Source organism: Ovis aries, chromosome 9, assembly GCF_016772045.2.
Source record: "Ovis aries strain OAR_USU_Benz2616 breed Rambouillet chromosome 9, ARS-UI_Ramb_v3.0, whole genome shotgun sequence".
Lineage (NCBI taxonomy): Eukaryota > Metazoa > Chordata > Mammalia > Artiodactyla > Bovidae > Ovis > Ovis aries.
The window spans coordinates 43,971,067-43,998,173 of NC_056062.1; the positions used below are offsets into that span (position 1 = coordinate 43,971,067).

Here is a 27,107-nt window from a genome sequence, read left to right on the forward strand (position 1 = left end):
CATCTGTATCCCTAGTCAGCCCACTATAATTCTGAAGCAGATCTCAGACATCATATCTTTTCTATTTGTAAATATTTCTGTGTATATCTCTAAAAAGATTCTTTAAAAATATACAATGTCATTATCACAATAATTACTGAAAATGCTTTAATATCAAATACTCAGTGTTCATATGACTGGTTGATAATCCCGTGACATGTCTTTTTTTAAAAACAAATCGTTACAAATTTTATTTTTTTGTTGTAACTTTTTCAAAAATTTTTATTGAAATATAGTTGATTTTATGAGTTGTCTTTTTTTTTTTTTATGAGTTGTCTTTTAATCACTAAGTTTCCCCCTCCAACTCTCTTTTGTGTACAGTTTTTTTGTTGGAAAAAACAGGGTCGTTTCTCTACAGATTTTTTGATCTGAATTTTGCTGGCATCCTGCCCATGGTTTAGACTGATTAATTCACTCTCCTATTTGTATTTCCTATCATTGGAGATATATTTTTATACTCTCATACAAACACACAGTCTATATGTGTGTGTGCATATGTGTGTTTGTGTATATGTAGTATATGTTTGGGTTTTTTTTTTTGTTTGTTTCTAAAACATTTAAAGTTACTAAAGGAATCCAAGGATTGGTAAGACTGTGTAAAGACAGTGTATGTGTGGTCCTTTGATCTCAAGTGATAAGGTGCCCAATATGCTACTGGAGATCAGTGGAGAAATAACTCTAGAAAGAATGAAGGGATGGAGCCAAAACAAAAACAATACCCAGCTGTGGATGTGAGTGGTGATAGAACCAGGGTCCGATGCTGTAAAGAGCAATATTGCATAGGAACCTGGAATGTCAGGTCCATGAATCAAGGCAAATTGGAAGTGGTCAAACGAGATGGCAAGAGTGAACATTGACATTCTGGAAATCAGCGAACTAAAATGGACTGGAATGGATGAATTTAACTCAGATGACCATTATATCTACTACTGCAGGCAGGAATCCCTCAGAAGAAATGGAGTAGCCATCATGGTCAACAAAAGAGTCTAAAATGCAGTACTTGGATGCAATCTCAAAAACGACAGAATGATCTCTCTTCGTCTCCACGGCAAACCATTCAATATCACAGTAATCCAAGTCTGTGCCCCAACCAGTAACGCTGAAGAAGCTGAAGTTGAACGGTTTTATGAAGACCTACAAGACCTTTTAGAACTAACACCCAAAAAAGATGTCCTTTTCATTATAGAGGACTGGAATGCAAAAGTAGGAAGTCAAGAAAACACCTGGAGTAACAGGCAAATTTGGCCTTGGAATACGGAATGAAGCAGGGCAAAGACTAATAGAGTTTTGCCAAGAAAATGCACTGGTCATAGCAAACACCCTCTTCCAACAACACAAGAGAAGACTACACGTGGACATCACCAGATGGTCAACACCAAAATCAGATTGATTATATTCTCTGCAGCCAAAGATGGAGAAGCTCTATACAGTCAACAAAAACAGGACCAGGAGCTGACTGTGGCTCAGATCATGAACTCCTTATTCCCAAATTCAGACTCAAATTGAAGAAAGTAGAGAAAACCGCTAGACCATTCAGGTATGACCTGAATCAAATCCCTTATGATTATACAGTGGAAGTGAGAAATAGATTTAAGGGCCTAGATCTGATAGATAGAGTGCCTGATGAACTATGGAATGAGGTTTGTGACATTGTACAGGAGACAGGGATCAAGACCATCCCCATGGAAAAGAAATGCAAAAAAGCAAAATGGCTGTCTGGGGAGGCTTTACAAATAGCTGTGAAAAGAAGAGAGGTGAAAAGCAAAGGAGAAAAGGAAAGATATAAGCATCTGAATGCAGAATTCCAAAGAACAGCAAGAAGAGATAAGAAAGCCTTCCTCAGCGATCAATGCAAAGAAATAGAGGAAAAGAACAGAATGGGAAAGACTAGAGATCTCTTCAGGAAAATTAGAGATACCAAGGGAACATTTCATGCAAAGATGGGCTTGATAAAGGACAGAAATGGTATGGACCTAACAGAAGCAGAAGATATTAAGAAGAGCTGGCAAGAATACACAAAAGAAGTGTACAAAGAAGATCTTCACGACCCGGATAATCATGATGGTGTGATGACTCATCTAGAGCCAGACATGCTGGAATGTGAAGTCAAGTGGGCCTTAGAAAGCATCACTATGAACAAAGCTAGTGGAGGTGATGGCATTCCAGTTGAGCTGTTTCAAATCCTGAAAGATGGTGCTGTGAAAGTGCTGCACTCAATATGCCAGCAAATTTGGAAAACTCAGCAGAGGCCACAGGACCGGAAAAGGTCAGTTTTCATTCCAGTCCCAAAGAAAGGCAATGCCAAAGAATGCTCAAACTACCGCACAGTTGCACTCATCTCACATGCTAGTAAAGTAATGCTCAAAATTCTCCAAGCCAGGCTTCAGCAATATGTGAACCGAGAACTTCCTGATGTTCAAGCTGGTTTTAGAAAAGGCAGAAGAAACAGAGATCAAATTGCCAACATCCGCTGGATCATGGAAAAGGAAGAGAGTTCCAGAAAAACATATGTTTCTGCTTTATTGACTATGCCAAAGCCTTTGACTGTGTGGATCACAACAAACTGTGGAAAATTCTGAAAGAGATGGGAATACAGACCACCTGACCTGCCTCTTGAGAAATCTGTATGCAGGTCAGGAAGCAACAGTTAGAACTGGACATGGAACAACAGACTGGTTCCAAATAGGAAAAGGAGTACGTCAAGGCTGTATATTGTTACCCTGCTTATTTAACTTACATGCAGAGTACATCATGAGAAATGCTGGACTGGAAGAAACACAAGCTGGAATCAAGATTGCTAGGAGAAATATCAATAACCTCAGATATGCAGATGACACCACTCTTATGGCAGAAAGTGAAGAGGAACTAAAAGCCTCTTGATGAAAGTGAAAGAGGAAAGTGAAAAAGTTGTCTTAAAGCTCAACATTCAGAAAACGAAGATCATGGCATCTGGTTCCATCACTTCATGGGAAATAGATGGGGAAATAGTGGAAACAGTGTCAGACTTTAATTTTTTGGGCTCCAAAATCACTGCAGATGGTGATTGCAGCCATGAAATTAAAAGATGCTTACTCCTTGGAAGAAAAGTCATGACCAACCTAGATAGCACATTGAAAAGCAGAGATATTACTTTGCTGACTAAAGTCCATCTAGTCAAGGCTATGGTTTTTCCAGTGGTCATGTACGGATGTGAGAGTTGGACTGTGAAGAAGGCTGAGTGCCAAAGAATTGATGCTTTTGAGCTGTGTTGTTGGAGAAGACTCTTGAGAGTCCCTTGGACTGCAAGGAGATCGAACCAGTCCATTCTAAAGGAGATCAGCCCTGGGATTTCTTTGGAAGGAATGATGCTAAAGTTGAAACTCCAGTATTTTGGCCACCTCATGCAAAGAGTTGACTCATTGGAAAAGACTTTGATGCTGGGAGGGATTGGGGGCAGGAGGAGAAGGGGATGACAGAGGATGAGATGGCTGGGTGGCATCACTGACTCAATGGACGTGAGTCTGAGTGAACTCCGGGAGTTGGTGATGGACAGGGAGGCCTGGCGTGCTGCCATTCATGGGGTCGCAATGAGTCGGACATGACTGAGCAACTGAACTGAACTGATGTCAAGCTTATAGTAAAAATAAGCATTTACCCATTTTTATGGCTTTATTGCCCTAAATTGAACTTCTTCAGGACCAAGTTGTTTTTCTCTGGGGATAGGCAAATCTGAGAGACAAATGTGTTAGAATATTAAGAGGAGGAAGGATTGAGCAGAGGAAATTGAAAATCTATCAGCTTTCTCAGAAACCAATTGCCAGTCTGTTAGAACACTAAAGTCATATTTCCTGACATCATAAATCGGGAGTATTCAAAACCTGTACCCCAGGTTCTTGTCCACGTACTTAACTTAAACGATTTTAAGCCTCACAGCAAATCTATAAGTGCTAAGGTTATCCCCATTTTCCACAAGAAAACTGAAGCACAAGATGTTAAGTAGCTTATCCAAGGTCACAAAGATACTAATGTTTTACTGGGGCAAAAGAGAATTAGCCAGATTAATGGTATTTTATTGGCATAATTTAATATTGTACACTTAATCATGATATACTTAAAAGTATGATGGATTTTTATGATGGATTTTTTTTGAAAATTAGATTGTATTTTATTTTGGCATGTGTATAACTAGAAGACCTATGTAATAAGTTTATGTAATACTGTTTTTTTTCGATTCTAGTTAAGGAAACAATTTCCTGCTATGGCCCTGAAGATTCCTGCCAAGAGAATATTTGGTGATAATTTTGATCCAGGTAAGCAGTACATTCTTAGACCAGTTATGAGTAATGTTAAAGTTTGAAGAAGCAGTTAACATATTCATTGCCCTGGATAGTAGTGTAACTCTGCAAAGCTGATGGTTCTCAGGCTGTATGCCTGATTACCAGGTATTATTTTAAACACTTTATATGTTTTAATTCATTCACTACTCACAGCAGCCCTTGGAGGTTGGTATTACCATCATCACTATTTTATAGATGAGGAAGCTGAGGCATACTTTAGATAATTTGCCCAGGCTCACATACAGCTGGTAAATAGCAGATTTGAAAGTTAAATTCAAGTGGTCTGACTTCAGATAAATCTGTTGATCATTAAGGATAATGTGCAGTACTTTCCTAACCATGAGAGGCATTCCTTGTTATATCCAGAAACATTTACTAAATGTATGCTCTGTACATGGCACCTTTCAGGCCTTTGAATGGGATACCAAGTATCCTATTGTTCACCCTTGGGAAGCCTAATGTCACATAGGATCTCAGAAATCTGGAGGCTGTATGTATGTTTGAAGCCTCAACTGCAAAAAATTTTTTTTTACTAGACTTTAAGAAATCAACCTAGTACACAAATGTCTACTTATTCAACAGAAATCTCTATACACTAGAAATTCCGTACGTAAAGTCATCTGTCTATGCCACAGGTGGATCCTGACAAGCTATGGAGTTTCCTCCCTCCCCACCATCTTGCCTCAACTAACTTGCTTGTAACCATCAGACCTGTGATTCCTGAGTGTCTGCTTTCTTGGTTGTTACTCAGGATATGAGCTCTCAAACCACTTCTCTTGCTTCATCTCTACAGCCTGACCTTACACTGTTCCTTTGTCTCCCAGACCTTTTCACCATACTCGGTGCAGTTCTGCCCATGATGAACAAACTCCTTTACCCTCCATCTTTTTCATATTTCTTTCACATTCTTGCCTTAATTGAAACTGACTCCCCTCCTGGCCCCAGGCTGCTGGAATCCCCTGTAATCCTCTCAACTGAAGACGCTTTATTCTTTTATACTTTCTGAACCTTTGGATTGGAAAGGATTCTCATTTCCCCAATTTTTTTTTCACTTCTCCTATTTTATGTAGATTACTTTCCTGTTGGGAGAACTTAGCACGCTTTATTGTCCTACCAGTCTGTTTCATCTGGGTGTAGATTGTAAGAAGGTGGATACTTTTATCTTTTTTATTTATGATGCCTAGTAAATATTTGGTTCTCAATAAATATTACATGAATTCATTAATAGAAGATTGAGTTGGCACAACACTGTCAGATTACACATTCCATGGGTTGACTCTGTAGTGACTTTTGAGCTCTTGTTCTCTTGTATTCTCTTTAGCTGCAGAATAGTGAAATCTTATGCAGAAAATGTCATGTGTAGAACAAATAAAAATGGAACTGCTTTGTTGGTGCAGCAGTGAAGTATGTCTGTAGAGCATGGGTTGAAAAACATTGTGGAGGGCAGCATGGGGGCCTTAGAGTTACTTGAGCAAAACGGCAATATAATGTGAAACCCACAGTGTATATATAAGTATGCACAGCAGAGGGAAGACAAGATAGAGACTGGGAGGCTGGTGAAGGGAATATTCCAGAAGTCCTCCAGTTAGAGAGTGAGAGCTGCAAGTAGGGTGGAAATGGGGCTAAAAATTGAGTCAGATGTAAGAACTCTTTTAATGAAAAACCTATAAAAAATCTTGGTGATTGCTTGGGTAAAGGAGACAGAAAGTAGAATCAGAGACAACTGATGTGTCCGACCTGGGGGAATGAGAGAATTAATTAATTTGAAGTGGCAGAAAGACACTTAAGGTGACTCAAACCACATATTAGTGATTAATATGAGACCAGAAGTAGGTTTAGAGTTTTGTGGAGCCCTCAATTAAACCCTAAAGTCAGAATCATTTTATCCAGGCAAGAAGGCAAAGGGATAAAGACCTGCAACATTGCTATTTCATTGTTAAAGGTAAAATACCAGACACGTTCTTGTGGTATTGATGTTTTTGTGGATTAATTATTTGACACTAAAAATTGATTTTTATTGAACATTTGGAAATCAGTCATGAGCATATTTTATATGACTTGGCAACAGTTAAATAGACTACATGCCATAGATTTTTGGAAAGCCCAAGTTATACTCAACAAAGCAGATTGATAGAATGCTCATTTAATTAGGCTTTAGAGAAACAGACATTGTCATGTTTTGCTGGTGGGAATACAAAGTGGTACCAACCATATGAAATTTGGTAATATTTAGCAAAACTATCATGCATTTCACTTTGACCAAGAAGTCACATTTCTAAGGATCTGTTCTAAGCTGCATAGGAAATGATGTATATATAAGACTGTTGATTGTGGCACTGCTTTTAATAGTAAAAACTGGAAACAACTGAAATAGCCTTCCATTATTGGAATATGATGCATCTGGGAAAAGGAACCAAAAAACTCTTTGTACATTACTGTGAAGTGATCTCCAGAATACCTGGTTAAGCGGAAAAAACAAGGTGCAGATGTGGACACTGTATGTTTTTTGTGTAGGGAAGGATGTGAATATTCAAAAGGAAATAATGGAAGAATAAGTCAAAAACTGAAAACTGATGACTTCAAGGAGAGGTCAACTGAAGACAACAGAGGTGGACATTAGACGCCTCTGGATGAATCTTGTTCATAGCTTTGCATATTTTAAGCAATTTAAAAGCAAAAATAAATGCAATAATATGGAGGTCTCTAACAATTGAAAATAAGGAAAACTAATCGGTGGTGAAACGCATGGAGAATAATTATTTTAAATGACTTTGAAACATGGACATTAACCTGTATATTCCTCATGGGACATATGCTAAGGGCAAAAAAAGCACACAAAGCAATTTTACTCTGCATTCAATGATCTTATTGTTAATTTATATAGAGTTGTTCTTTTGTGATTATGTTAGTGTTATGAGAACCAAAATTTTAAGCAGAAGATGAAAGATACAAATATAAAGCTGGAGATTTTAAGTTAAAAAAATCCTGTGGCAGATTCATGTTGATGTATGACAAAACCAATACAATATTGTAAAGTAATTAACCTCCAATTAAAATAAATAAATTTATATTAAAAAATCTTGTGATTTTTAAACTTGATTTGGGAATATAGTATAAAGTCACAATTTATTTTTCCCTTTCTAAAACAGTACACATTTCCTAGCTCTCTCCTCTGGAAATGCCTAAAAACAGTAACAAATAAGGAGCAGCAAACACCCTTAGCATCCATCTAAATACCATTTCCCCTGTAAAGGAACCAGAGTTCCATGGAAAAGTGCCATTTCCAGGTGCTGGGGCAGGAAATGTGCAAGATACCCTAAGATAGCTTGCCTGAAAGCAAAGAAGCTATGTAGAAATACTGACTGAGGTTTTATCAAAAGGACACAGGAGCACAATTGATGGGGGCTTTTACCAGCCAAGGAAGTGAAGTAGCTCCGTCGTGTCCGACTCTTTGCAACCCCGTGGACTGTAGCCTACCAGGCCCCTCCCTCCATGGGATTCTCCAGGCAAGAATACTGGAGTGGGTTGCCATTTCCTTCTCCAGGGAATCTTCTTGATCTAGGGATCGAAGCTGGGTTTCCCGCATTGCAGGCAGATGCTTTAACCTCTGAGCCACCAGGGAAGCCCTTACCAGCCAAAGATGGGACAATAAGACCATGAAAAAAGAAGTTGCTCTTTTAACCTCGTGTTTGACAGCTACCACACATCTTGGTGAGTTCTTATGCTGCAACTTTTAAGTCCGTATGTGTCATTTCCTTTTTCTTTTCACTTTATTTTGGTGGTTACCAACCTCTGTAAGATAAGTTTTATGTACTTGAGGCAGAATTGAGGGTTGTTTCTGCCAATACTTCATGTCAAATAGATGGGGAATCAATAGAAACAGTGCTCCAAAATCACTGCAGATGGTGACTGCAGCCATGAAATTAAAAGATGCTTGCTCCTTGGAAGAAAGGCTATAACCAACCTAGACAGCATATTAAAAAGCAGGACATTACTTTGCCAACATAGTGAAAGCTATGGTTTTTCCATTAGTTATGTGTGGATGTGAGAGTTGGACTATAAAGAAAACTGAGCACCGAAGAATTGATGCTTTTGAACTGTGGTGTTGGAAAAGACTCTTGAGAATCCCTTGGACTGCAAGGAGATCCAGCCAGTCCGTCCTAAAGGAAATCAGTCCTGAATATTCATTGGAAGGACTCATGCTGAAACGGAAACTCTAATACTTTGGCTACCTGATGAGAAGAACTGACTCATTTGAAAAGACCCTGATGCTGGGATGCATTGAAGGCAGGAGGAGAACAGGACAACAGAGGATGAGATGGTTGGATGGCATCACTGACTCAATGGACATGACTTTGAGCAAGCTCCAGGAGTTGGTGATGGACAGGGAAGCCTGGCATGCTGCAGTCCATGGGGTTGCAAAGAGTTGGACGCTGAGTGAACTGAACTTCCTATACTTTTCAAAGTTAAAATTTCACTTTGAATTTAAGAATCTTTCTGTAGAGTACACACAGAGTTAGGTATACTTTTTTATATTCTGAATAGTTTAATATCAAACCTTTTACTGATTGGATCTTGGAGTCAATATATAAATTACTTTTGGGGTACTTTTATAAAAAGAAGGATATCTTTACCACTGAAAAATAAAATTACAAAGGAACAAAAATGATGTAAGTTAGATAAGGATTGGCATATGAGATTTAGAGATGACAAATGCTAAAATGTGTAATCATTTGTTTGGTGTTTTATTTATTCATTTGCAAACATCAGTTAAGTATGTTCCAAGACACTGTGTTAAGGGCTAAAGTTAAAAAAAAATTTAAAGGCATGACCCTTGTCTTCAGTGACTTTCTTAGAAAGTCACTTTCTTTTATTTCTCAGTTTTAACCTCTGAAGAGAGATAGGTTTATACAAGATAAAAACCTATTTTTAGCAGCAGAGTTTTCATAATAGTCAGTTAACCAGTTAATCATCATTCCTTCTTGCAAGGATTTCAGTATTTCTTGATTTCGCTTGTTTTTGTTTTTTGTTTGTGTGTATTTAAGTTAGTATGACTTTTCAGCCATCAGTGTCATAGTGTTAATTCTTATTCATTACCTGAAAGTATACAAGGAGTTGCTCAAAGCAAAGTGGTGACTCCAGGTTTTGTAGTGAGTCTGTTTAGAACCTAAAATAGGCATTTTTGTGGGGGAGAATTTTCTTCAGCAAAATATGCATTATTTTCATGTTATAATCATATTTATAGATTAAAATATATTTGTTAAATATTTATTCCTTTCTTGATATCAAGAAGTATGAATTAAGAAATAACTTCTTAATCAAAATTCATTCTCTTGTGTTGGTCTATTCTTGTATAACTGTATTGATGATAATTACAGTCTGATGTAAATAATCCTAATACTATTGTCTCTCTTAACAGATTTTATTAAACAGAGAAGAGCAGGACTGAATGAATTCATTCAGAACTTAGTTAGGCATCCAGAGCTTTACAACCAGTAAGTAATTGTCATTGTGTTCTGAGGATACAGTGAAACCCAGCCTCAGATCTGTGGAATGTTACTTTGTGCTGTATATTTTTGTGGAATCTTCCTCAAGCATTTTTCCCCTGGTGTTTTTAATCCTCTAAGAATTTTCCACCTGGTGTTCTTAGTTTTCTTTTCCCTCCATCAACTCAAGGTCCTAATCACTTTCTTCTTACTGTACTTGTATTTGTTTTATAGATTTAACTTGAAAAGACTTTGCACAGTTAAAACATTTTGCTGATTATTTGATGCTATATTTATTCATGCACTGAGAAAGCATTTCCTCATGTACCTCTGTGTGGGAATAAAAGAATAAATGGGAATAAAAGGAGAAATGAGTGTTACCCTTACCTTCCAGAGGTACTGGCTCCCATGCTTTTAACAGACTTTTCAGAGTCACGACACAGGAGGTCTGTATTTTTAAACTGTTACCCTTGTAACAGAGATTACTATTTTATAGTTCTTTACAGTTTATAAAGGATTTCTATCTTCTGAGCAGGTGCTCTGACCTCCTTTTTAACTTAATTTACTAAATTAGTAAAATACTGGAGCTGGACCTCCTCTGACCAAGGTCTTCAGCCCAGTGCTCTGGGTTTCCTTTCCCCTGATGCTCACAGATAAGATGAGGGTCCGGAGAAGGTCAGCCCCTGCTGTAGCTCTGATTGGCCTCTGCAGGGAGGAGCAGGTGGCGGAGGGGCACAGATCTGGGTAGGATCCTTGAATTCAGGGTTCCTATGTGTCTTGTGTGTTCCTCAGCAAAGAACCTTTTATCACTTGGCTCTTTGTATAATTATTTTTTAAACATTATGCCTTTTGCCTCAGACAAATTCTATGTTATCTTCAGCTTAGATCATCTCCCCTTCTAAATAAAAACAAAATAAAAGTTAGCTTTTATTTCTAACTTGTACTGGTTTATTTATGGCTCTGCTGGGTCTTCGTTGCTGCAAGGGCTGTCCTCTAGCTGTGGAGAGTGAGGGCCCCAGCTGTGGTGTGTGGGCTTCTCGTGGCAGTGGCTCTCTTGTTGCGGATCACGGGCTCTAGGGCACAGACTTTGGTAGCTAGGCTCCCAGGGTCTAAGCACAGGCTTAGTAGCGCAGTGAGTGGGCTTAGTTGCTCCGTGTTATTGTGGGATATTCCTGAAATCAGGGATTGAACCCATGTCTCCCTCACCGGCAGGCAGATTCTTCACCACTGAACTACCTGGGAAGCCCTACCTTTCTAATGTTTAATTATTATTATATGCACTAGAGATTACTTCAAACTGACATAATTCTGACTTGTTCAAAATTCATATGCTAATAGCTAGAATTTGTCTCCTTTGACAGAACTTCACATGGAGTAAGTATAGAATAGATGGTGGTGATGTTTGTTATTTCTGCTGGTATTTTGAATGGTGTTACTCAGAACTTCTGACAGTGTATGTTAAATTTTAAGTATTCATTTTAGATCTTGAAGTATGGTATTATAAAGATGTTACATTTGGTATTGAAATTTAACTGAAACCAGTTTGGTTATTTCAGTTTAACATTATACTGTAAAATACACAATTCTTAATTATACAGCCCAATAGACTTTTTCATATATATGCACCTCTTCCATTTAAAGTAGAGGACTTTTCCAGTGCCCCCAGATTAAATAGCCAAGAGATTTTTTTTTTAATTTTTCAATTTAATGTTTAATGGACGTTTTCTTTTTAATAAAAAGTGACATTTCATGTTTTCTGACTCTCCTCTCTTAATGGAACTTTGTTAGTTTTCACACTCTCCATTTGGACATCAAACTGTTACAAAAATAGTATAGATTTAAGAAAACAGAGAAGCCAGTCAGCAAATGTATCTTGAACACCTACTATATGCTTATTCTTATTATGTGTGGAAAAAGCACTTCAAAAGTAGCTTTCCGTTAGTAGAGAAAAGGTTATTTTTAAGATAACGTCTATTAAAATGGAATTTTAAAACTCAAATAAAATATTATTATTTCTCTGACCTGTGGATAGGAAAGGGTTTTCTGAGCATATTGGCAGTGAGTGATATGTTACAAAGTAAAATATTGATAAATTTGATTAATAAAACCTTTTGACCTCCAAAAATTACAAGTAAAATTTAAAACCAAAAATATAAAAAGTTTCCCGTGAATAAAGGACAATAGATAAATATACTTACTAAAAGAGCTCATGCAGATAATACACACTTAAGAACCACCCCCCAAATAGACAGAGCACATTAACAGATGCAAATGGCTGATTAATTACTAGAGAAACTGAATGTTTCCTTATCTATTTAAAAAATGCAAATGAACAAAAATATTGTAGCTTTATTGCAGCATAACACAAATAGAAAAGAGCACAAATTGTGACTGTACAGCTTAATGAATTATGAGAAAGTGAGTATATCTGAGGATCACCCCCTCCAGGCCAAGGAGTAGAACATTATTAGCACTCCAATATTGAATATGGTTCCTTGTACTATGCAGTAGGTTCTTGTTGTTTATCTTTTTTGTATATAGTAGTGTGTATATTGGAGAAGGAAATGGCAGCCCACTCTGGTGTTTTTGCCTAGAGAATCCCAGGGACGGGGGAGCCTGGTAGGCTGCCGTCTATGGGGTCACACAGAGTCAGACACGAGTAAAGTGACTTAGCAGCAGCAGTAGTGTGTATATATTAATCCCAAACAGTATGGAGGTTTCCTTAACAAACTAAACGAAGTTACTTCATAATCTGCAGTCCCACTCCTGGGCATATATCTGGAGACTACTCTAATTCAAAAAGATATGTGCACCCCAGTGTTCACAGCAGCACTATATATGAAAGCCAAGACATGGAAGCCGCCTAAATGTCCGTGAACAGACAAATGGATAAAGAAGATGTGATATATATGTGTGTGTGTATATGTACATATATAATAGAATATTACTCATCCATGAAAAATGAAATAATGCTACATGGATGGACCTAGAGATTTCTATATTAAGTGAAATAAGTCGGACAAAGAAAGGCAAATACAATATGATAGAATTTATATGTGAAATCTGAAATAATACAAGTGAAATGATGGCAAAATAGAAATAGACGAAAACAAGCTGATGGTTACCAGAGAGGATAGCAACAGGGTGGGGAGTAGGGGGAAGATAAATTAGCATTTGGGGATTAATATATCTCAACTTTTTAAAAGAAAAAAAAAAAGAACAATTTAGGAGGAGGTACCCAGATGTAGAGATTTAACCATTCCTCAGGACTGTCATTAATCTGTGCAGTCTTATTTCCTCTTTATGGGCTTCCTTGATAGCTCAGTTGGAAAAGAATCTGCCTACAGTGTAGGAGACCCCAGTTCTATTCCTGGGTCAGGGAAATCTGCTGGAAAAGGGATAGGCTACCCACTCCAGTATTCTTAGATTTCCCTGGTGGCTCAGCTGGTAAAGAATCCACCTGCAATGTGGGAGACTTGAGTTTGATCCCTGGGTTGGGAAGATCCCTTGGAGATAGAAAAGGCTAGAATTCCATGGACCGATAGTCCACGGGGTTGCAAAGAGTCAGGCACAACTGAGTGACTTTCACTTTCTTTCCTCTTTATATCCATTTGTTGATGCCCACTTCAGCAGGTTTGTTGTAAGTCTTTGGGTATATATTGATTGACTGTTGCTTTGTGTCTGAGTGTTTAATGTGTACACATAATGGTGCTTTGCTGTGGTTCCTTGTTTCTGGCTGCTTGCTGGTCAGTCGTCTTTGCAGCCAGTTACCATAGCTTGCTTACTCATTTCCCTAGTGGTGGATGGCTGTTCTGCTTCTGATTCACAGCTATAGAGAGTATGACAGTGAGTCTCCTAGTTATATGTCTTTTGCTGAACTTGTACATAATTTTTTTCTGTAGTTTAATCCTTAAAACTAAAATTTCTGGCCCCAGGGAAAACGTATACTCAGTTTAACCAAATATTGCCAAAATGCTTTTCAGAAAAGTTGTCTCATTTTACATTCTCGGGAGCAACGTGAGAGTGTTCCTTTCCCTTCATCCCTGCCAACTTGAGTTTTATGAATCTTTCTAGATTTTTCTGGTTAGCGGACATAAAATGACTTCTCACTGTTGTTTTGTTTTTTCCTGCTAATTAGTGAAGTTGGCCATCTTCCTAAATTTCATTACCATTTGGATTTTTCTCTTCTGTGAACCTTTGTCTGTTTATTGGACTCTCTGTTTTAAAAAATTAATTTGCTTATTACAGTACAATAATGATTATTATTGGATTTTGTCTGCCTTTCTTACTACAAATGCTACAGTGCTTACTTTTGTTTTCATGTTAAAAGAGAGAAAAGGTGTAGAAATGCAGTCATAATAAAGTTAATTTTTGTTTTTAGTCCAGATGTCAGAGCATTCCTTCAAATGGACAGTCCAAAACATCAGTCAGATCCATCTGAGGATGAGGATGAAAGAAGTACTCAGAAGGTAGTAAGAGGAATTGTATTTTTTAACAGAAAAAAAAAATACCGTTCCCCAAAGATGAAATTATTGGCAACCTTAGAAGCCACATTTACTTAAAATAATTTCCTCCATTGTAGATTTTCTACTGTGTAGAAAACATAAAAACAAATGTATATACTTCTAACTGATCACTATTTCTTGTAAAATTGATAAAATGAGTACTTTTTATAACAGAAAGTAATGTAAATTAAAGATTTGAAAATAGTAAGTTAGAAATATCCCTATTATCAACAATCTGACCTATTTTTAATATTTCAGTGATTTTCTTTCTAATATATGAAAGATTTCTTAATATATGAATTTTAAAAATTACCTGATTTTAATTATACAGCATATAAAGTTTTGTGTTCTGCTCTGTTAACTTTACATCATACTTTTTGATCATCATGTATCTTCATCAAGATCACTGTAACTTGAAATGGTGAATTTTGACCAGCAGAAGAGGGCTTTTCAACCAGAACACTACATACCTCTTTCTCTGCTTTGTCAGATTTTGATGTGTAGAGCAGTCAATATACATGTGCTGGTTGGCATTGACTAAGTTTTATTGCTGTAGTTATATGCACATAATTAATATGTATTCTGAATAAAGAATAGGTATTCTTATTTTTTTAATGAATTGTGATATAGTAAGTTTGTGCTTTCTTATGAAGACATTTTCAACATATACTTTAAAAGGTTATATTAGAAAGATAAATTACCATCATTTAACTCAGGATTATTATACAGCAGTTAAAAGTACATTATAAAAAAGTATAATTGCAAGTGTTTATAAATATGATAATACCTTTATAATTCAAAATTGATTCATACTATTGGTAAATACATACATGAAAATGAGAGATGTACAGTTTTGTCTTTATAATGTTTTAATTTTGTCATGGTGCTGTTTTTCTGATTTAAAAGGTAATGTCATTAAAATCTTCATTTGAAAAATAGACATGACTACTAGAAAGTAGTTCTGATTCTCTAAGAGGGCCCTCAGTTAAGAGAATAGGTTTAACTCTTTACATTTGTGACAGGGTTGCTCCTAGGACAATGTAAAAGGATATTTTAATTTCATATATGTGCAGTTGATCAAAAGAGAAATAACCAGCTGGGAAAACATAGTAAATAAAGCATAAGAAGGAAAAATATCTGTGTAAAAAAAAAAGCTCATACAAATGTATTTTCGAAAAGAATGATATTTAAGACTGTAGTAGATGAAAGGAACAGGACCATCAAGAAATAACCCTTGGTAAACAGATATATGGGAAAATGTTCAACCTTGATGCCAGTAGCAAATAAAAGTTTTAAATGACAGGTTTTTTTCCTCTACCAAATTAATAAAAATGTCAAGAAACTGAAATACACCAGGACTAATAAGGGTAAGGTAAGATGGGCATCCTTGGGCCTTACTGGTGTTATCATTTCATGCAGCTCTTGGAAAGCAATTTGGCAAAGTGTATCAAACATGAAAATAATTCATGTCACTTAGGAGTTCATATAAATGAAACAACCCTTCTCACAGAAAAAAGCAGAGATGTTCACTTTAGTATGATTCATAATGAAAAGTTAGAATCAGTTGTCCCTATATATTGTACATTTAAAAAATATTTCTAAGGATGATATTATTTTAAGTTTTGACATACCATTAAATGAAATCAGGGTATAAAACTTTTATGCAAATTTACACAGTTGTGAGCACGGTCAGTTTTTAGAAGTTAATGCAAAGACTATATGGAGGTGCTAGAAGTATTTGTAATCAAATTACTTGTTAGTATGGACTTTTAAAGACAGCTTACTACTATTCAAAAAATATTTTAAGGAGTAAAATTTATGTAACTATGATTTTCTTTGTTAGTCATGTTGAGCGTGTGTAGGTGTAGGTCATGTGAATAATATCTTGCACTGCTGTAGGAAAATGCTTTTTGAAGAAAGAACCAGACTAAGAAATTGCTGGGTTCTGGCTCGTGTTCTGTCTCTGTTGACTTTAGATCCAGATTTTGTTTCTTGTTTCATCCATAAAATCTGGAACTTGAACTAGGATCTTTTGCTGTTTTACAATACTAATAGAAAGAACCTCTCCCCCCACCCCCAAAAAAAAATCCTTGCTTCATCTTATACTTGTAAATATTTATTTTATTTTTTAATTAAAATGTATAGGAAATGTATCAGTTTGGTGCCAACATTGTTACTTTATAAGAAACATATGCTTTAGACCTTTTGCCCTTAATTTTAAAAAAAGCTTGTTTTCTAGAGATTGTAAGTTGCAAATGAATTTAAGTGGGAATATATATGACCTATGTCTCTAATAAGAAATTTGCTTAGATAAAATTGTTGATTCTGATTAAAGAGAATGTTTTTTAAAACTTATTTTATATAATCTTATATGACGTAGAATTGTATAGGGCTCTGGTAAATGTGCATATTTGAGACATTTCTGATTTGATTCTTTGAATATGTTAAGAATTTCATAGTGAATTTTTTGAAGCAGAATGCACTTCCATTTGGCTTTTGTGAAGAGTGCTCACTGTAAAAGGATCACTAGTTTAATCTTTTGGGATTTTGAGTTAAATTTCTAGCTAATTGTTAGTGAGCTAGAATTTTATTAGTTGATTTATGATATACTATATTAATAGGTGAGTAAAGATTTGCTTCTAAGTTAATAGGAGAGATTAAATGTACTTTGCTAACTGTTATAATAAGAGAAGCCTATCTAAAAATTAGGTACTATCACAGTAGTGGGATCAGGGAGAAAAGCACTCTTGGTTTTTCTTCATGTGCTTGCTTTAGAAGTAAATTTACCTCCTCCCAAATTAAAACTTTAATCCAGCACTTGCAGTTGTAATCATCATCACATTATCATTTCTTATCTTTAATAGTAGCTTATTAAATATTTGAAAATTTAAAAACAAAAGCTGTTTTAACCAGTTTTTTAATGTAAACAAAATGATTCCTTTTAAATTGTTATTTCAGTGCTCGCCTCTTCTAAGGAGCTTTCTGCAGTTTACTTCATTCATTTGCCATCTTTGAGCTTGATTTCTGCCTTACCTTTTCGCTTACAGCTTCTCTTGAAATCGATCAGTAAAGTGATTGTTTATATTGATTGTGTATCTTCCCAAGACTACGCATTTATTGAGAATTAAAGCTTTAGGTTTAACGTGGCGAATATCTGTGATACAGTTATGTGTATTTTACTTCAGAAATGTCCATTGACTGATAACCTTTGAAACTCCAGTAAAAATGTTAAATTCTTTTCTTTTTTTTCCATCTCAACAGCTACTCTCTACCTCACAGAACATCAACCTGGGACCATCTGGAAATCCTCAGTAGGTTTAATTTGTTTCAACAGTCTAAATGGATTTGAGGAAGATCTTTTTTTGTAAATGTGCAGATGTACATAATTATACCAGTTTAACTGGAAGCCTGTGAAATAGAACTGTGGTTACAGTGACTGTTGTACTGTCATACGCTTTTCTGATTCACTGCTCTAGCTTCTCTCTGTTATAGTAGAGCTCTGAGGAGTTTTTAATCCACAGATTGTTGGCTGGGTTCTGCTGTTACGCCATTGTCACTTTCCTGGTGTGTGTGTGTGTGTGTGTGTAAGATGAGTAGACCATATTTCCCAGAGGAACAAAAGTCCTGAGAGGCACTTGGGAAGTACTCTGGCAAAAACATCTGTGCAGGCCTAATTGATATTCTCCTGGTACCCAATGTCATCAGTACAGCCCTGGTTGTTAACCAGCTTGGTCCAGAGGAGACTTGATGGAAATCAGCATATGAAAAGCTATTAAACTTATTTTTTTTCCTGGTTTCTCCCATAGTCCCATATTTATTTGAACCCAGGGGAAACATTTTGGAGAACACCAGGAGTGGCAAATGTAGGCTTCACTTTAAGGTTCAACCCCAACAGTTCATTGGGATACAGACGAGTTCAAGGCCACTTCCTGGCTCAGTTTGAGGATCCTGACAGATGAGTGATGACTGCTGTGGGTTACAAGAAGAGTGTAGTGTGGCTGTCCTCATAATTATCCTTCCAGGCTTACCAGATTAATTCTAAAGAATACTGTCTTAGCCCAGCACACTGTGCTGCTTCTCTCACCCTTTTGGTTCACTTAGAGAATCAGTATGAAGTGAAGTGAAAGTCGCTCAGTCGTGTCCGACTCTTTGTGACCCCACGGACTGTATAGTCCATGGAATTCTTCAGGCCAGGATACTGGAGTAGCCGTTCCCTTCTCCAGGGGATCTTCCCAACCCAGGGATTGAACCCAGGTCTCCCTCATGCAGGTGCAATGTTTACCAGCTGAGCCATCGTGGAAGCCCGATGAGTATAGACAGGAGAAGTGAGCAGTGTGGTGTCACAAAAGCAGATGAAGACAGGGAATAAATAACTGTTGACGTTGCTGATAGGGTGGGTTGATGACGATTGAGAATGGACCATTGAATTTAATGTCATGGGTGACTTCTGTGAGCAGTTTCAGTTGTATGGTGGATGCAAGAGAGAGTTTGTCAGGCAGCACAAAATGGAAATATGCTTCCAGTTAGGGTTTGTCACCAACAATTAACAATAGGATTTTGGCTGTGGCCTCGATGTGTTTACTGTGTTTGAAGGATTTGCATGTTTTTTCACTATTACATTTGTTCAAAAAATTATTTCAGTATTCAGCATATCATTAGAGAACAAAATAGTTCAAAGAGCAAGTTCTAGAAGAAGAAAAACACCTAAGCTTAGTTAAGTATTTATCTCCGTAATCCTGACTTGTTATTATTTAACCCAGACCTGGTATTGCTCTCATGTTTGTATTGACTTTCTTTTGGTAATTAAGTGAAGGACATTTAAAACGTGAATGGAGTCATTTCACTCCCCCTAGTCCAATTTAGGAATTCATCCTCTGTTAAAGAAAACAGCTCTTCTAGCTACTTAAGTTCAACTTTGTGCAGCCATCTGTTTTTGCCTACACACAGCCAATGCTGCCTTTAACCTGAGGTTAAGATAAATAAAAAGGCAGTATTCTTTCTGTCTTCTCGATTCCTGGTTTTTCTACATTACTATCTATTAGAATAAGTAGAGAGTTCTTTTATTTTTAACATGCAGGTAGTGTGTATGCCGAACAGTGTGGTGACTTTTTGTCCAGATCAGAAAATTTTCTTACTGACTTCACCAGGTATTCCTACTAGTAACTTTGTTTTCATAATAATTTCCAGACTACTTAGTCCTTGCAATATATCACTAATTTATCTAGTCATTCAGTTTCCTTGTTAACAATATTGTAAGGTTTATGGTTAATAAAAGTGAAATGACAGCTCGTAGATAGATAGACCGTTTTCTCCCAAAAGGTCTATTACTGAAGCCCTTCTTAAGCCAAACTTAACAAAGCTTAAATAAAATGAGAAAATCTCTTATCTAACCAGAAAGTAGGTATCATTACTATTCATTATTACCCACTCCAGTATTCTTGCCTGGAGAATTCCATGGACAGAGGAGCCTGGAAGGCTACACTCCATGGGTTCACAAAGAGACGGACATGACTGAGTGACTATCACTCATTCACTCATTACCTTTTTTATAGTAAAGATGAGATCCTACCAGTGTAAAGGCTGAAGTTCTCATGCTGAAGTGTACCCAAGATTTATTTATTGAGTGAAGTATTAAAAACTATTGAAAAGTTAACATCCTATCAGTTTTCTTAGAGGCTAATTCTTGTCATTTTTCATTTATTTCAGTGCTAAACCAACAGACTTTGATTTCTTAAAAGTTATTGGAAAAGGCAGCTTTGGCAAGGTAAGAGTATTTTTATTTTTTCTTCAGTAAATTAGTACTTTAAAAATGCATGCTTTTCAAAAATTAATTGTAAAGAGTCCACCTGCCAATGCAGGAGACGCAGTTTCAATCTATGAGTCAGGAAGATCCTTTGGAGTAGGAAACAACAACCCACTACCCACTCCAGTGCCCTTGCCTGGAAAATTCCATGGACAGAGTAGCCTGGTGGTCTATAGTCCATGGGATCACAAAGAGTCAGATGTGACTAAGCACACACACACATAGTTGATTTGCAATGTTGTATTAGTTTCTGCTGTACAGCAAAGTGAATCTAGATAGATAGAGATTCTGTTTCCATATAGGTCATTACAGAATACTGAATAGAGTTCCCTGTGCTATACAGTAGGTTCTTACTATCAATTTTTTATATAGTAGTATATTTATGTCAATCACAGTCTCCCAGTTTATCTTCCCCCGCCCTTTCCGCACTGATAACCATAAATTTGTTTTCTACATCTGTGACTGTTTCTGTTTTGTAGATAGGTTCATTTGTACCAGTTTTTTAGATTCCACATAAAAGTGATACCATACAATATTTGTTTTTCTCTCTTTGACTTACTTCAGTCAGTATAACAATCTCTAGGTCTCTCCATGTTGCTGCAAATGGGATTATTCCATTCTTTTTTATGGCTAAGTATTATTCCATTGTGTATTTGTACCACATCTTCTTTATTCATTCCTCCATCAATGGGATGGACATTTAATTTGCTCCTGTGTCTTGGCTATTGCTGATAGGGCTGTAATGAACATTAGGTGCATGCATCTTCTTGAATTCGAGTTTTCTTTGGGATATATGCTCAGGAATGGGATTGCTGGATTATATGGTAGCTCTGTTTTTAGTTTTTAAGCAATTTCCATACTGATCTCCATAGTGGCTGTACCAGTTTATAGGGGCATGCATGCTTTATATATGGGATACCATGGGACTTGTTGATATGCAGGATATAGAATTAAGGTGCTTTCTCTACCTTCAAAGAACTGACAGATTAATTCAAGATACAAGGCATCTACTCAGATTCTAACCTAAAATTTATTTGTTCAACGAGTATTTTGTTGAGCATCTCTGTGCTAAGCACTGTTCTGGTCCCTGTTAGATAGTATTGAACAAAAATGACATGCTTTGTACCTTTGTGATGCTTACATCCTATTGAGAGAAATAGTCAATTAAAAATATGCAGTCAAGTAAATAATTACAGGCAGTAATGAAGCTGTGCAGGAGATGAAGACTAGAGCGAAGAGACAGGAAAGTAGGCAGTCGGGGGAAGCCCCTACTTAGGTGAGTTAGTCAAGGATAGCTTTATGCATATATATATATATATATATATATACACACACACACGTACATATTTTGGCTACACTGACACACAGGGGCTTCTTTAGTTGCAGGCATGGGCTTAGTTGCTCCATGGCACATGGGATCTTAGTTCCCCAAACTGGGGATTGAACTGCATCCTCTGCATTGGATGGTGGATTCTTAACCACTGGGCCACCAGGGAAGTCCCTAAGGATGACTTCTTTGAAGAGGTATTATTTAAGTTGAGGCCATAAAGACATCAGTGAGCAGCTGTGTAAACAGCAGTTGGAGAAGGAAAGGGAAGTTTGAGACCCCTGTCCCTCTTCATGCAGTGAATATTGAGTGAATCACGAAACTTGACAGTGTGCCACAGCAAGCAAGAAGAATCCCTAAAGCCAGAAGCAGCATAGATGGGAGTTGTCAGAATCATCAAATGTATTTAAGTTCCTTTTTTGCATTATACTTCAATCTGTAGTAAAAATAAATATGTATGTGTTTAATTATAGTGTGCTATATTCATAGCTTCCAGTATCTAGATCTAGTTTGTTTTCTGAGTTCCCTAGAGACCAGAAACTGTGACCATAAAATTAAACTCGTGTGTGTTCATTAATTCAGCAAATATATGTTTGCCACCTGCTACACGCTGGGCATTGTGCTAAAATAAGCTATAGAAAAGTAGAAGTGCATCTTGCTCTCAAAATGCTCACAGTCTGTTGGAATGTTAGAGATAGTCTGTTGTTAAAGACAGACAGCATTATCTTTCGGAAAGCTCACATTTGGACCTAGAGTCAAATAGATCTATCTAATGTATATAATGTGAGGCATAGGGTCACACTTCACTTTTTTCCTCATGAATGTCAGCTGGTCCTACACAGTTCATTGAAAAGATTTTTCTTTCCCTTCTACCCTGCAGGGTAACCTTCATCATATATCCAGTGTCCATATATGTCTTGAATCTGTTTCTAGATTTTGTTTTATACTTGTTTCTAGATTTTATATTTTGTTTCATTAACTGATTTGTCTGTCCTTGCACCAGTACCACATTGTCTTGAAAATGAAGGTTGATATTCAACAGAACATCTTCTCTCCTTGCTCCTCTTCAAGAGACTCTTCTTAGCCCTTTGTGTATCAGTCTTAAGTTTTAGAATAGCATGTCAGGTTCAACAAGATTCTTTTGGATTTTGATCAATTGCTTTGAATCTGTAGATCAATTTGGAAAGAATTGTCATCTTACCAGTATTGAGTCTTCCAATCCATGACCATGGCATATCCCTTTGTTAATTTAATTCATCTTAAGCTTTTGTTGGTAGTGTTTTGTGGCTTTATGTATTTGATTTTTACATATCTTTAATTGAGTGTATTCCTTTGTGTTTCATTTTTTATGTGGTGAGAACTGGTGTTAAACCTGGAAGCTGAATATATACATTAGCTGTGACACATTGGTTCCCCTCCAAGCTGTGTAGCCACCAGTAATGCTTGCACATACCCACTAGTAAAGGCATGTGCCACAATATTCATAAGCTTCATTGTTCATCATCTAAATGTCACTGAAAGAGTGGATAAATTATGGTATGTCTATGGAATGCAGTACTCTGCACAGTAATGAAATATGAAAACAGTGCTATTGGGTTGGCCAAAAAGTTCATTTGGATTTCCTGTAATGCATTTCTCGGCCAATCCAATACATGTCACAATGTGAACATGTTATATAGAGTGAAAGAAGTCAGGCAGGCATAACATTATCTATATGATTCCAATTATATAAAGTTCATAGACAAAACTCAACCTGTTTTACTGCAATTGAAAATAGTGGTCATCTTTGAGGAAGAAAGGGGATGAATCATTTCTGGAATAGGGCAAATGGGAGGCTTCAGGCTACTGACAGTGTTTGGGTTTTTTGACCTGAAAGTGATTACACAGTGTGTCCGTTTTGTAATAATTTATTGAGCTGTAATGTTTGTGAGTTTTTCTACATGCATATTACGTTTAATAAAAGCTTTAACTCTAGCAAAATGCTTAGACACCAGCAAAGTACAATAAAACAAAAGCAGAGTACACAAAAGAAAAAAAAACAAGCAGAAATGCAGATTCACAATGAAGGTGAAAAATAGAAAAATACGTATGACAAACTTTGCACATGGTCGTCTTGGTTCCATTTTCCATTTGCCCATCTGTTTCTTAACTGTCTGTCTATTCTCCACATCTACTAATCTGAAAAAATGCCTGCCATCCAGGTACTTCCTAGTTGCTACATTCTTTGAATTATTTTCTCAGAACAAACTTGAAGATGAACCAATCAGAGTATAGAGAAGGAAAGGTCAGGTGGGTGGGAGCTGTCAAGGAAAGAAAAAACAATGTAAGAAAGAAGGAACATTCAATGGAGTCAAGTATTGTAGAGAACAAAAGCCTGAGAAATGAGAGATGCTAGCAGTTGAACTGAGGAAATGTACACCCTGAAGGTATTCTTGACTTTGTTTTTATGAGTAACAAACATCTTAATCGATAGACTTTATTTTTCAGCACCATTTTAGATTTACCCAAAAAACCCAAAAAAACTGAGTAGAGAGAAAATTCAGGGGGACTTCTGATAGACTTTATGTTTTAGAACCATTTTAGATTTACAAAAAAAAAAAAAAAAACAACACACATGAGTACAGAGAAAATTCAGGGGGACTTCTCTGGTGTTTGAGTACCTGAGACTCCAAGCTCCTAATGCATGGGGGCTGGTTTTGATCCCTGATCAGGAAACTAGATCCCACATGCTGGAACTAAAAATCCTACATGCTACAAGAAAGACCCAGCACAGTCAAATAAGATAAATATTTTAAAATTTTTTTAAAAAAGAAAGTCCAGAGAATTTCCAAACCACTAGTTTACATCAGTATGGTACATTTGTTCCAAGCAATGGACCAATATTGATCCATAATTACGTACTCAAGCCCATCATTTATTCACATTTCCTTAGTTTTTACCCAGTGTCCTGTTTTTTTGTCCCATCCAGGACATTTGGTTGTCATGTCTCCTTAGGACTTGGCTTGTGTTTGAGGGCCTTGATGGTTTTGAGAAGCACTGGTTACGTGTATTGTAAGATGTCTGTCTGTTGGAGTTTGGTGTTTTTCTCAAGACCAGACTGTGATTACAGATATAAACGAGGAAGACCACAGATGTACTGAAAAGTAAGGCCCAGCATTGTCACCAGCAGCAGATCATCTCAAGACGTTTTGAAATGTATCCGCTGATAGTTACACAACTTGTAGGGTGTCTTGAATCCCTTAAAATTTATTTCTAAAACTTTGGAGTATGTCTGCCTTTTTTCTAGGGCAAGATCTTCCAAGTTTCTTCACATCCATGAAGTGTCTGTGTGCACCACAGCCCATTATAGAATCTCAGCTACATACGGTGCTTGTTTCTCTGAGTGCTTCTAAATTTGAACCCTACAAGAGAAACCCAAATGTTAAAACGAAAATGCATTTTGATCACTGAGAAACCATTTTCTTCTCTCTTTTTTTTTAATGTAGCCATGAAATTTATAGCCTCAGTATTTTCCAAAGACACTTTGGGACTCAGGGCTAGCATACACACACACAAAACACACACATTTCTCAAGCAGTATAGATTTTGACACTTAGTAAAAACCTTAAGCATTAGCATGTTAAGTGACAAATGATGCCTGGCTCTTTAAATCATCAACATTTCTTTGGTTTTAGTAAAATATCTAAGGAAAAGTGGAGTTGTAGAAACAAATTAGGAATTTTCAGGTTTCAAAATAAAAACATAACATTATCTAGGTCTGTTGTGGACTTTATTTTTGTAAAAATTTTAAGTATTGACTTAGTGATAAGTGAATTGTCTCTGTCAAAACATTGATATTTCTAACAGCACAATCTTTAAATATAACAGGTTCTTCTTGCAAAACGGAAACTGGATGGAAAATTTTATGCTGTCAAAGTGTTACAGAAAAAGATAGTTCTCAATAGAAAAGAGGTAAAATAAAATAGCTTTGTTTCTCCTATATCCATCTTCTCAGTTAACAGAATTGTTTTCTGGTGTATAATGCAACTTGATTTTTTTTACCTTTTCTTTGTATTTTTTTAAACAGCAAAAACACATTATGGCTGAACGAAATGTGCTCTTGAAAAATGTGAAACATCCATTTTTGGTTGGATTACATTATTCTTTCCAAACAACTGAAAAGCTTTATTTTGTTCTGGATTTTGTTAATGGAGGGGAGGTGAGTAATTAGTGTTTCAGTATTGATGATGTTTAGGGAAAAAAAAAATAGAATTGAGTTAGAGTTTTTCTTAAGGGTTTTGGAAGCAAAGCCCAGCATAGACAGCTATTTGTTGAGTAGCAATAGTATATAAGATGCTGGCTAATCAGCACAGTGCAGGATGTGGAGAAGTGAGACATAAAGTTCTTTTCCTAAGCAGCTTATGGTGTAGGTGGGAAGCTCATAAAAGAACCTTGTTATGAAGCTACGGACTTCTCTGATAGTTTTGTCACTGAGCTATGTAGCAAGAACGTATATTGAAACATTGGAATGAAACTTGATTTGTAATTTTTGATAATTAACATTTCAGCAGTTGCATATAAACATTAGTCTGTCATTTTCCAAAACGTGCAACTGTTAATCAGACGAGGTGATCCTGTAATAAAGGGTTCTGTGGTGAAGCTAGTTTGGAAGATGTTTCATGTTATAGCCCCTTGGTGGTTTACAATACGTTTCAGCATATTTGAGACTTTGAGAAATTAATGCCTTAAAGACAGCCAGGATTTATTTTTTAAAAACTTCTTTAAACCACACAGTCACCTTTTGTTTGTTTGAACCAAATCTAATAATAATAATCCCCAAAACTCTGAATCAGAGGGATATTGAAATATATTTTTGAGAAATGCTGCTGGTAAGATAGTAATTCCAGTAATAGCTAACTTGTATTGAGCATTCTTATGACTCTTTATACATGCTGTTTTATCCTCACAACAATTGTGTTGTATAAGACAAAGAAAGAAACTTAGTGAGGTACGGAGAAGCTAATAACTGGATTAAGTCATATGGGTTAGTCCATGTGAAAGACATCCACATAGAGGTGGTGGTTAAAGTCATTGGATTGAGTTGGTTGGGAAGGTATCCAGAGAAAGAATAATAGTGGAGAAACTGAGGACAGACACCTTACCAATCCTTGAAGCATTGTGGGTAGTAAGGAGCAGAGGCGGAACTCTCCAAGGTAGAAGAAAGCCCAATGAGAGATCATTGTTTTAGAACCTAAAGATTTAGAATAAGAACCTAGGGCAAAATTAGCTTAGGCAGGTAACCTGATGACTAGAGGGTGGGTTGTAAGAAATACATGAAGAATTAGGAAGTGTAAGAAATGAACTGAAGGGACATCCCTGGTGATCCAGCGGTTAAGAGTCTGCCTTCCAGTGCAGGGGACACAGGTTCGATCCCTTGTCAGGGAATTAAGATCCCACCTGCTGTGGAGCAGCTAAGCCCATGTGCCACTGTGTGTACCACAGTGAAGATCCAGCACAGCCGGAAAGTAAAAAAAGAAAATGAACTGGAGAATCCAGCTGCCACTGAGCTTCAGCCAGTTGCTACCATACTGAATTTAGGCTTAATGGTTCAGAGACCTGCCCCCCCCACCCATTTCCCTTTGCCACCTGCCC

At 36.7% G+C, this 27,107-nt stretch overlaps 1 protein-coding gene across 8 annotated transcripts in view; it reads left to right on the forward strand.

Annotated features, from left to right (window-relative positions):
* SGK3 (serum/glucocorticoid regulated kinase family member 3) overlaps nt 1-27,107 on the forward strand; it is a 111,398-nt gene that overhangs the window by 70,785 nt on the left and 13,506 nt on the right. For 7 of the 8 annotated variants that reach the window (XM_042254271.1, XM_012183791.4, XM_042254272.1 and 4 more), the window contains 7 exons: nt 4,256-4,328; nt 9,775-9,850; nt 14,223-14,310; nt 17,608-17,657; nt 20,053-20,110; nt 25,344-25,427; nt 25,543-25,674. In XM_042254271.1, coding sequence (XP_042110205.1) covers nt 4,256-4,328; nt 9,775-9,850; nt 14,223-14,310; nt 17,608-17,657; nt 20,053-20,110; nt 25,344-25,427; nt 25,543-25,674 — 561 coding nt within the window. Of the gene's footprint in view, nt 1-4,255; nt 4,329-7,946; nt 8,067-9,774; nt 9,851-14,222; nt 14,311-17,607; nt 17,658-20,052; nt 20,111-25,343; nt 25,428-25,542; nt 25,675-27,107 lie in introns of all 8 variants that reach the window. The other variant, XM_060393721.1, reaches the window with a different exon arrangement.